Consider the following 12,654-nt stretch of genomic DNA (forward strand, 5'->3'; position numbering starts at 1 on the left):
ACTGGAAATTAAGCTAAGGGGCATCCTGTTTCATCATTGCTGAGATGACTTGATTGGAGTCCACCTGTGGTAAATTCAATTAATTGGACATGATTTGGGAAAAGGCACACACCTGTCTATATAAGGTCCCACAGTTGACAATGCATGTCAGAGCAAAAACCAAGCCATGAGGTTGACGGAATTGTCCATAGAGCTCTGAGAGATGATTTTCCAGATCTAGGGAAGTGTACTAAAAAATGTCTACAGCATTAAATGTCCCGAAGAACACCGTGGCCTCTATCATTCTTAAATGGAATAAGTTTGTAACCACAGAGACTCTTCCTAGAGCTGTCCGTCAAGACCAAACTGAGTGATCGGGGGAGAAGGACTTAGCCAAAAGGCACCTAAAGATTCTCAGACCATGAGAAACAAGATTCTCTGGTCTGATGAAACCAAGACTGAACTCTTTGGCCTGAATGCCAAGCTTCACATCTGGAGGAAATCTGGCACTATCCCTACGGTGAAGCATGGTGTTGGCAGCAGAATGCTGTGGGGATGTTTTTCATCGGCAGGGACTGGGAGACTAGTCAGGATCAAGGAAAATATGAACGGCGCAAAGCACGAGAGATCCTTGATGAAAACCTGCTCTAAAGTGCTCAGGACTCCAGACTGGGGCAAAGGTTCACCTTCCAACAGGACAACGACCCTAAGCACACAGCCAAGACAACGCAGGAGTGGCTTTGGGACAAGTCTTTGAATGTCCTTGAGTGGCCCAGCCAGTGCCCGGACTTGAACCCGATCGAACATCTCTGGAGACACCTGAAAATAACTGTGCAGCGACACTCCCTTTCCAACCTGACAGATCTTCAGAAGATCTGCAGAGAAGAATGGGAGAAACTCCCCAAATACAGGTGTGCCAAGCTTGTAGCATCATACCCAAGAAGACTTGAGGCTGTAATCGCTGCCAATGGTGCTTCAACAAAGTAGTGAGTAAAGGGTGTAAATACTTATGTAAATGTGGTATTTCAGTTTTTTAAATAGAAAAAATATATACGGTATAAAAATGTTTTTGCTTTGTCATTACGGGGTATTGTTTGGTGGGGAAAACTATTTTAATCAATTTTAGAATAAGGCTGTGACGTTTCAAAATGTGGAAAAAGTCAAGGGGTGTCAATACTTTCCGAATGCACTGTATACAGTAGGTGAAATGGGAGGAGTATGTACACAAAGAGCTGTAATTTTGAAACGTTTCACCTGATATGAATGAAAATGCCCTCTTAGCTGTAGCTGTTAGTCTGCAATTTATCCTCATAGTCATTAAATGACACAAAGTCCAAAGGGCTGGAGTACAAAGCCAAAAAACAACCAATGTTGCCCTTTCCCAATACTACTGGAGCTCACTCTATATAATAAATGTATACTTTCATCCACTTAACATTGTTTTCAAACTTTTTATAGGACTTTTTAGGTGATGTTGAATTGAATTTCCAAGGTCATATTTTGAACTTTATTTTCCGTTTAACTGATTTACTGTTTTATAAATAATAAATGTAGCAATCATGGACACAGCAGAAGTTGGACAAAAAAGATGTTTGTCAAGTTGTTATGTTAAGTTTTCTTTTTTCTATATGATCTGTTTAAGATGTTCAATTAAGACAGAAGGCATATTGAGTTTAAAACATGCTTTTTATTTTTTGAAGCAGACATTTATAGATTATGATTGTATTATATATATATATGTTGTTACCCAGGATAATTTCCTAAAAATTACTAAATCTTTCATTGCAACAATTACACTTTTATACAATCACCATCACCACTTCATGTAGGCTATTATTAGATTGAAACAACTGACACTTTTGTAGTTGTGTAATACACCTGATATCGTTTTACGCGAGAAAAAAAATGTACAGATCAAATCATGTCAACTGTAATAACCTGAAAGGAAAGTGCTTCAGTACTAAAGCTGAGATATACTGTATACTTATGTTTCTACAACCTACTTATTATCAGAGCTGATTTTTTGCAAGAATTGAAGAACAGAAAAGGGATTTTGCTCACAATTAAAACCTAAAGGCCTATCTGGGTGTCAAAGTCGCACCGCCCACACCTGTGTTTTACAGTGAAATTGTGTATCAAGGACTGATTCAATCTGCTCTATTTCTTGTTTCTGATTATTTTACAATCACTACAACTGAGTATAGTTTCAATGACGTCACTTAGCTCATCCAGGCTCTGCTGTAGCTGATCAGCTGTCTGTCTGATCGTCTGGGTGAACTTCATGGCCTCTGACTTGACCTCAGCCTTTGGTTCTTCACATTCAGGGTTCAGCTTAGTCATGGAGTCTGTGTCCATCAAGTGTAACTTACTGCTATCACTAGACTGTTTCTCAGCCTTCGCCTGTCGTATGTTGTGGATCTCTTTTGCATCCATGACGATGAAGAAGATATCAACTGCTACAAAGAAAGCAGAGACTATTCCTGTTGCCATCTCTAGAGCATGCACTGCCCTAGCAATTTGAGCTGCCACCTTGCCACTGGAGGCCACATGGACCAATCGGACAAGCTCTGGGACGCTCACTAGGCCCCTCCCAACCATCGCCCCAGCATTTGCTAGCTTCTCTGCATTTAAAATGCCTCTTTCTGTGGTAAAGGAGCCACTCATCTGCGGTGTCTCCAAACCCTCAGCGATGTTTTGTAGAGATGTCACCACAGAGTTAATCTTCTCCTGGAACTCCTTGATGATGTTGTTGATGGCTTTGCGGTCGGTAGACTGATTGACCATGTTGGTGATGTTGGATACTCCGGCTGTGGCTCCACCAGCGACAGCCACCCCAACACCCACTCCTGTAACGATCAGGGAGGCGCCCAGAGTGAAGGGAGCCAGGATGAGGCCTACTATGGAAGTGATTCCTCCAGCTGCCCCAATAACACCTCCAGTCAGACTGCCTATGGTGGTGCCCTGGTGCACACACTCCAAGCCGTCTGCCAGGGTTCTCAGAGTGTTCAAGTTTGTCTGGAGCTCCTCCACAGTTGTTTCATTCTGTAAGAAAATTAATTTAGACAGATGGATGAATGGGTGGACAGACAAACATATCATTTGATTGAAGGATGGAAATATGGACGGAATTTATGGATGAATGAGTGAATGAACAAACAATTGTATCATATCATCATGTATTGCAAACCTTTTTTGTGAGGAAACTAATAATGAAGGGTTTTGCCAGGATTTCACCAGCTGAAGGTCTACTGGTCGGTTCTTGTTGGAAGATGTCACACAGTAGTTGATGGAGCTCAGGTGAGAAACTCTCTGGGAGAGATGGGTAAGGACCCTCCCGTATTTTGGGAATGAGCTCTATTGTGCTTGCTGCAGTGAACTGTTATGAAAGAACTGTTACTATCACACTGCGTGTTGCTTTAGCAAGAGGCAAATGAGGAGATGGAGACATTACTTACTGCACTCTGAAGCATACACAACTCGTACAGCACACATCCCAAGGACCAAATATCACTGCAAATGAGGGAAAATGCATTGATATTTCACTCTCCATAGGGATTTCTCATGGGAGGCAAATGTTCATTATAGAAATATTATCTTTGTTTTTGCCAAACATATGACATCACAGGGTTGCAGGTCCCCTTTGATAAATGTGTCTTTGTTTTTATTTAGAATTTACCTTTTAGTGTCATAAATTCCACCAGTCAGAATCTCTGGGCCTAAATAACCCTCCATTCCATTGTCTGAAGATCCAGATGGGGAAGCACTGGGAGGAGAGATACTCATTAGCAGACAAACATTTAACAGGATGTGACATCTATGTATTCAAATCCATTTTCACCAGTTTTTTATTATAAAAAAACGAAGGTAACTTACTTTTCATTGACTCTTCCGAAATCTCCCAAACAAAGTGTCCCAAATTTTGTGAGGAATATATTCTAGTGACGAAAAAAAAAATATATATTTAGTTGAGTGAAAGCCAAGTAGCTAATTAACCATTTATATCACATCAAATAGCATATACAGTTAATTGTCCCACATAAAGGCTATATTCAGGACAACTCTAACCCTAGTCTTTTCAAAAAGATGATGAATATGTACAGAATAACCCTAAAAGCACCAACAGGGGTCAAGTCTTGATTTGTAAACCCTTGTTTTGATCGTTAAGAAATATTAGGACGTTGTCAAGTAACTAGCTTCCGACCACAAAACACAATTTATTATTATTTCTGTGTTTATATGGAAGAATGAAAAATTATATATATATTTTGTATACTAGTGTTGTGTGGGCGGCTAAGCAAAACATTTTGAAAGATATAGATATGGCTCCACCACAGATTTGGCCCCTGGGGTGCGTGGAAGCCACTAACTCAAAAATGACAAAAACATGTAAATACATATTTAAAACCAAGGGACTCATCTGAAGTCGGAACCGTTGATGTGCCAACTTCTGTTTGAACCAGAACCATTTGGGCTACAAACTAATGTGACCCCACTGTGAAAAGGGGAGATTCTCACAAACACGATGGTGCTCTCCGTTTATACATTTTTAAATATTTTATTTCACCTTTATTTAACCAGGTAGGCTAGTTGAGAACAAGTTCTCATTTACAACTGCGACCTGGCCAAGATAAAGCAAAGCAATGTGACACAGACAACAACACAGAGTTACACATGGAGTAAACAATAAACAAGCCAATAACACAGAAGAAAAAAAGAAAGTCTGTATACAGTCTGTGCAAAAGGCATGAGGAGGTAGGCAATAAATAGGCCATAGGAGCGAATAATTACAATTTAGCAGATTAACACTGGAGTGATAAATGAGCATATGATGATGTGCAAGTAGAGATACTGGTGTGCAAAAGAGCAGAAAAGTAAATAAAATAAAAACAGTATGGGGATGAGGTAGGTAGATTGGGTGGGCAATTTACAGATGGACTATGTACAGCTGCAGCCTTCGGTTAGCTGCTCAGATAGCAGATGTTTAAAGTTGGTGAGGGAAATAAGTTTCCATCTTCAGCGATTTTTGCAATTCGTTCCAGTCACTGGCAGCAGGGAACTGGAAGGAAAGGCGGCCAAATGAGATGGTGGCTTTGGGGATGATCAGTGAGATATACTTGCTGGAACGTGTGCTACGGGTGGGTGTTGTTATCGTGACCAGTGACCTGAGATAAGGCAGAGCTTTACCTAGCATTCACTTATAGATGACCTGGAGCCAGTGGGTCTGGCGACGAATATGTAGCGAGGGCCAGCCGACTAGAGCATACAGGTCACAGTGGTGGGTGGTATAAGGTTATTTGGTAACCAAACGGATGGCACTGTGATAGACTGCATCCAGTTTTGGAAGCTATTTTGTAGATGACATCGCCGAAGTCGAGGATCGGTAGGAGAGTCAGTTTTACTAGGATAAGTTTGGCGGCGTGAGTGAAGGAGGCTTTGTTGCGAAATAGAAAGGCGATTCAATATTTGATTTTGGATTGGAAATGTTTAATATGAGTCTGGAAGGAGAGTTTACAGTCTAACCAGACACCTAGGTATTTATAGTTGTCCACATGTTCTAGGTCGGAACCGTCCAGGGTGGTGATGCTAGTCGGGTAGGCGGGTGCGGGCAGTGAACGGTTGAAAAGCATGCATTTGGTTTTACTAGCGTTTAAGAGCAGTTGGAGGCCATGGAAGGAGTGTTGTATGGCATTGAAGCTCGTTTGGAGGTTAGTTAGCACAGTGTCCAAGGAAGGGCCATAAGTATACAGAATGGTGTCGTCTGCGTAGAGGTGGATCAGGGAATCGCCCGCAGCAAGAGCGACATCATTGATATATACAGAGAAAAGAGTCGTCCCAAGAATTGAACCCTGTGGTACACCCATAGAAACTGCCAGAGGTCCGGACAACATGCCCTCTGTTTTGACACACTGAACTCTGTATGCAAGTAGTTGGTGAACAAGGTGAGGCAGTCATTAGAAAAACCAAGGCTATTGAGGAGTCTGCCGATAAGAATACAGTGATTGACAGAGTCGAAAGCCTTGGCCAGGTCGATGAAGACTGTTGCACAGTACTGTCTTTTATTGAGGGCAGTTATCATATCGTTTAGTATCTTGAGCGTGGCTGAGGTGCACCCATGACTGGCTCGGAAACCGGATTGCACAGGGGAGAAGGTACGGTGGGATTCTAAATGGTCAGCGATCTGTTTATTAACTTGGCTTTTGAAGACTTCAGATACGCAGGGCAGGATGGAAATAGGTCTGTAACGGTTTGGGTCTAGGGTGTCACCCCCCCTTTGAAGATGGGGATGACCGCGGCAGCTTTCCAATCTTTAGGGATCTCGGACAATACGAAAGAGAGGTTGAACAGGCTGGTAATAGGGGTTGCAACAATGGCGGCGGATAGTTTTAGAAAGAGAGGGTCCAGATTGTCTAGAGCAGCTGATTTGCACGGGACCAGGTTTTGCAGCTCTTTCAGAACATCTGCTATCTGGATTTGGGTGAAGGAGAAGCTGGGGAGGCTTGGGCGAGTAGCTGCGGAGGGGAGGGGGGCAGAGCTGTTGGCCGGGGTTGGAGTAGCCAGGAGGAAGGCATGGCCAGCCGTTGAGAAATGCTTATTGAAATTTTCGATTATCATGGATTTATCGGTGGTGACCATGTTACCTAGCCTCAGTGCAGTGGGCAGATGGGAGGAGGTGCTCTTGTTCTCCATGGACTTTACAGTGTCCCAAAACGTTTTGGAGTTAGAGTTACAGGATGCAAATTTCTGCTTGAAAAAGCTAGCCTTTGCTTTCCCGACTGACTGCGTGTATTGGTTCCTGAATTCCCTGAACAGTTGCATATCGCGGGGACTATTCAATGTTTTTGTGCTGGTCATGGGCATTCAGGCCTGGAGTTAAGCAAGGGCTATATCTGTTCTTAGTTCTGCATTCTTTGAACGGGGCATGCTTATCTATGGTGAGGAAATTACTTTTAAAGAATGACCAGGCATCCTCGACTGACTGGATGAGGTCAATATCCTTCCAGGATACCCGGGCCAGGTCGATTAGAAAGGCCTGCTCGCAGAAGTGTTTTAGGGAGTGTTTGACAGTGATGAGGGGTGGTCGTTTGACCGCGGACCCATAGCGGATACAGGCAATGAGGCAGTGATCGCTGAGATCCTGATTGAAAACAGCAGAGGTGTATTTGGAGTGCAAGTTGGTCAGGATAATGTCTATGAGGGTGCCCATGTTCACAGATTTAGGGTTGTACCTGGTGGGTTCCTTGATGATTTGTGTGAGATTGAGGGCATCTAGCTTAGATTGTAGGACTGCCGGGGTGTTAAGCATATCCCAGTTTAGGTCTCATAAAAGAACAAACTCTGAGGCTAGATGGGGAGCGATCAATTCACAAATGGTATCCAGGGCACAGCTGGGAGCGAAGGGGGTCGATAGCAGGCGGTAACAGTGAGAGACTTATTTTCAGAGAGATTAATTTTTAAAATTAGAAGTTCGAACTGTTTGGGTATAGACCTGGAAAGTATGACAGAACTTTTCATGCTATATCTGCAGTAGATTGCAACTCCTCCCCCTTTGTCAGTTCTTTCTTGACGCAAAATGTTGTAGTTGGGTTTGGAAATCTCAGAATTTTTGGAGGGCTTCCTAAACCAGGATTCAGACACGGTAAGGACATCAGGGTTGACAGAGTGTGCTAAAGCAGTGAGTAAAACAAACTTAGTTTTATGGGACTCGTCTGAAGGTAACCGGTACCGGTTTAAAAAAATTAAAGGAAGTATGGAGGTAATTTTCTGCCTACCCCCCAAAAAGGGTTAAATATGTGTAAAAAAATATATTCTAAAAATATACAGTACCAGTCAAAAGTTTGGACACACCTACTCATTCAAGGGTTTTACTTAATTTGTACTATTTTCAAAATTCTAAAATAATAGTGAAGACATCAAAACTATGAAATAACACAAAAATATATTTCATATTTGAGATTCTTCAAAGTAGCCAACCTGCCTTGATGACTTTGGTGTTTAATGATGGTTCTCAAACCTCCCCTCAGAGAGTAATTTTAAATGTTGTTGTAACCCTGAACTAGCACACCTGATGCATCTAATCAACAGCTTGATGATTTGATGACTAAATAATTTAGGTTTGTTATCTTTGGAGTAAATCATAAACATTGAACATCTGGGGGTCCCTGAGGAGAGGGTTGAGAACCACCTAGCAGACTAGTGTGTACCTGTGGTCTGAGGTCTCTGTGAAGAAGGCCCAGGCCATGGACATGCTTCAGGGCCATGCAGATCTTGACAAACCAGTCCATGATCTGAGAAGTAAAGCAGTCCATAATTCGTTTAGCCTAAAACATTATTTTTTAAAAATATAATGTAAAAAATAGAAATGGCTTTGTTCCAGGCTGACTACATTGCAGAAGCCTGACAGATCTCACAACACCTTGATAGGTGAATATATCAGCTAATATATGATATAGTAATCTGATGCCCAACTGCAGAGTTGATGACTAGGCATGCAACCATTGGTTGAGGCAATGCGACATCTGCAATGTAGTCAGTCTGGAACACAACCAATATGTTATTCCATCAGAAACCTGTTCTTCGGAAAATGGGTTCCCCTCTGATCTTCTGTGCAAGATTTCCACCGTCACAATGGTCCATCACTACATAGTAACTTTCATCATCTGTGAAAATGCAGAGTTTGTGTGAATGTATTATTGTGGAACATATTGTTATAACATGCTAGCTTACTTGCAAACATATTGGAGTGGTTTCCCAGACAGACATTAAGCCTAGTCCTGGACAAAAATGCATTAATTTAAAAAAAACATTTAGTCCAGGATTATGATTACTCTGTGTCAGAGAAACCACCCCTAACATTGTCTCTCTAAACTGAAAAGGAAACATGAGTCACCTTGGAAAGAGTTCTTGTGGCTTGAAATATGGGGATGATTTATCTGCAGGAGAGTTTCAACCTCATCGATTATGTCTCCAGCACTGGAGTTCATGACTGAGGTCTATTAAAGCAAAAAAACACAGTACTAAATCAAAACCAAACACTTTACTTTATAAAGGTTTCTAAATTAAGCATAGCTGTGTCTTCCTTCAAATCAAACTGTATTTAAACCTCTGGAGTCTATTGACACACCGGTGCGTCAATCTAAGTATCATAATGAAAAAATTCATCAAAATCTGTCAATTTAATCTAGAGATATCTGCTTCTCAATCCACCACATCTGCATAAGGTGGCCTTCCACATCTGTGGTGGAAGGTGCCCGAGCTACAACGGTGTTTGTCAGAACATGAGACATCCCAAAAACTGGTCTTCTCACGAAAACGTTTGTAGCGTCCGAACAGTTAGGCCTACAAAACTAATATTGCCACCCTACGTAAAGACGAGACTCTCAATAACATGACAGGAGTCTCACATGAATGGAAGTATGGAGTTAGGTTTGACCCTACCCAGAAAAAGGAGTTAAATATATATATATATATATATATATATTTCCTGAGCTACTTATATTTCCTACATATTCCTATTACATTTGTTGACTCTTTTTTTTTGCCATTTATGAATGTGTTCCTCAATGTGTTTCTATGGGCTATTATAGTAAAGGCCAAATTCAATATTTTATCTTTTTTTTATTTTATTTATTTTTTTATACCTAAATGTGTCCTTAAATCAAATAGTTAAGTGATCCAATCTTAGACCATATACAGTATCATCTTAAATCATAAAGTAACAGTTAGTATCTGGGGTGGCCACCAGCTGCAGTGCATCCCCTCCTCATGGACTTCACCAGATTTGCCAGTTCTTGCTGTTAGATGTTATCCCTCTCTTCCACCAAGGCACCTGCAATTTCCTGGACATTTCTGGGGGGGATGGCCCTGGCCCTCACCCTCCGATCCAACAGGTCCCAGACATGCTCAATGGATTGAGATTTGGGCTCTTCGCTGGCCATGGCAGAACACTGACATTCCTGTCTTGCAGGAAATCACACACAGAATGAGCAGTACGGCTGGTGGCATTGTCAGGCTGGAGGGTCATGTCAGGATGAGCCTGCAGGAAGGGTACCACATGAGGGAGTAGGATGTCTTCCCTGTAACTCACAGCGTTGAGATTGCCTGCTATGACAACAAGCTCAGTCCGATGATGTTGTGACACACCGCACCAGACCTTGACGGACCCTCCACCTCCAAATTGATCCCACTCCAGGGTACAGGCCTCGGTGTAACGCTCATTCCTTCGACGATAAACGCAAATCCGACCATCACCCCTGGTGAGACAAAACCGCAACTCGTCAGTGAAGAGCACTTTTTGCCAGTCCTGTCTGGTCCAGTGACGGTGGGTTTGTGCCCATAGGCGATGTTGTTCCCGTGATGTCTGGTGAGGACCTGCCTTACAACAGGCTACAAGCACTCACTCCAGCCTCTCTCAGCCTATTGTGGACAGTCTGAGCACTGTTGGAGGGATTGTGCATTCCTGGTGTAGCTCGGGCAGCTGTTGTTGCCATCCCGTACCTGTCCCGCAGGTGTGATGTTTGCATGTACCGATCCTGTGCAGGTGTTGTTACACGTGGTCTGCCACTGTGAGGACGATCAGCTGTCCATCCTGTCTCCCTGTAGCGCTGTCTTAGGCGTCTCACAGTACGGACATGGCAATGTTTTGCCCTGGCCACATCTCCAGTCCTCATGTCTCCTTGCAGCGTGCCTATGGCACGTTCACGCAGATGAGCAGGGACCCTGGGAATATTTTATTTTTATTTTTTTCCAGAGTCAGTAGAAAGGCCTCTTTAGTGTCCTAAGTTTTCATAACTGTGACCTTAATTGCCTACCGTCTGTAAGCTTTTAATGTCTTAACGGCCGTTTCGCAGGTGCATGTTCATTAATTGTTTATGGTTCATTGAACAAGCTTGGGAAACAGTGTTTAAACCATTTACAATGAAGATCTGTGAAGTGAATTTTTACGAATTATCTTTGAAAGACAGGGTCCTGAAAAAGGGAATTTTCTTTTTCTGCTGAGTTAGTGTCCTCTGTTCACAATTGTCTTGTTGGTTATTGTTCCCATGTCCGTTGGTCCTGCTTTGTTGTTGCGGCTTCTGTCCTGCGTATATTGTGCTCTTGTTTACGGGTCTTGTCCAGTGTGTGTTATGGGTCTCGTCCCGTGTACTTATCAGAGGTTTACCCTCGCTCTTTTGTTTGGGTTACATCCCTGTGTTTTTGTATACGTGTTTGTTTTGTGCTTTGTCCCCGTGCCTTTTCATGCCATTTTGTATTTTGGGTGGAGTCTTAAAAACCCCTATTACGTATTCCTGCGCTTGTCGCCAATCATTTATACAACTTGTTAAGCTTAGTCTTTTAAGATTTAACGTTGATTTAAAATTGCAACACACATTACAGTAAAACAATTGAATGAAACAAGTAAATTAAGTACAAAAAGAGACTCACATGTGGTGGCCTACAGTATGTTGGAATTTACAGAGCAAAAGCAGACAAGTGCCAAATTCCTTAAAAATCTATAGTGATCTATAGTCACATAAAAAAAACATACCTTATTTAAAAGCGTTACTCTCAAAGAAAACCAAATGGTGCCCACTTACCTCATTCAGTTTGATTTCTTTAATGACAAAATGGTCCCCATTTTTGTCAGTAGCAATGACACCATTCTCTACCTTCCTCAGGATAGTGTATCCTTTCTTCTCAAGGACACTCGGTGTATTCCCCATCTTTGGATTTAGCTAGAATACAGTATGATGTCCTTGGTAAATAATTAAAATGTGAAATATGTGTGTTCAGTACAATAATTCAAATTATAAATAAGAAGTTGATGAATAAGAAGCTCAACAATTATTTTGTAATTGTTAAAAATGTGTCCCTGTTAAAATACATTGTTTTGAAATGCAACCTACAATAAATTGTTCATGCAATTCAGACGGGTTAGCCAATTGACATTCATGAACAACCAGAAATAGGTATACATTTTTTGGTCTATTAAGAAATCTAAACTTCTGTTTTTGGTTGTTGAGTCAATTAGACCATGCCAAAGTCAAGATTTGATGAGGGGTATTTCACTCAACTCTGCTGATGAGTACTTGTCTCCTTTCTGACAGGAATAAAAATCATCAGGAATAAAGGGACCCCTGACATAATAGGACCCATCTTGACTGCATTCCACAGTAAAAAACTCATAGAAACGGTCAAATGTGGTGTTAGTGTGAAAGTTTGGGGATGCTTTGCCGCCTCAGGACCTGGACAACTTGCTGTAATGGAAGGAACCATGAATTCTGCTGTGTATCAGAGAATTCTACAGAAAAATGTCAGACCATCCGTCTGTGAGCTGAAGCTGAAGTGCAGCTGTGTTATGTAGCAAGACAACGATCCAAAACACACTTAAGTCTACATGAAAAGGGCAAAATATCGACACATTTCAAGTTTTGGAATGCCCTAGTCAAATTCTAGACCTAAACCCAATCGAGATGTTGAGGCAGGACTTGAAACGAGGAGTTCATGCTTGAAATCCCACAAATGTCGCTGAGTTAAAGCAGTTATGCATGGAAGAGTTGGCCAAAATGCCTCTACAGCGACTAGAGAGAATGATCAACAGCTACAAGAAGCGTTTGGTTGGAGTCATTGCAGCTAAAAGGTGGCAATTTGTTTTTTTTACACAGGGGTATTGGACAGTTTGTTTATGAAATAGATGAT

General features: G+C 41.9%; 1 protein-coding gene across 1 annotated transcript; it reads right to left on the reverse strand.

The window, feature by feature from the left end:
- Positions 1 to 1,652: 1,652 nt before the first annotated feature.
- LOC110531533 (uncharacterized) lies at positions 1,653 to 11,707 on the reverse strand. Its single transcript, XM_090185678.1, is given in 10 exon segments — positions 1,653 to 3,021; positions 3,167 to 3,355; positions 3,435 to 3,489; positions 3,656 to 3,742; positions 3,853 to 3,914; positions 8,181 to 8,264; positions 8,547 to 8,571; positions 8,573 to 8,636; positions 8,867 to 8,962; positions 11,549 to 11,707. Coding segments are annotated over 10 exon segments (1,677 nt in total). The 5' UTR covers positions 11,679 to 11,707; the 3' UTR covers positions 1,653 to 2,136.
- Between the last annotated feature and the right edge of the window lie 947 nt (positions 11,708 to 12,654).

This window comes from Oncorhynchus mykiss, chromosome 9 (assembly GCF_057628025.1).
Source record: "Oncorhynchus mykiss isolate SJ-2025 chromosome 9, ASM5762802v1, whole genome shotgun sequence".
In the NCBI taxonomy this organism is placed as follows: domain Eukaryota; kingdom Metazoa; phylum Chordata; class Actinopteri; order Salmoniformes; family Salmonidae; genus Oncorhynchus; species Oncorhynchus mykiss.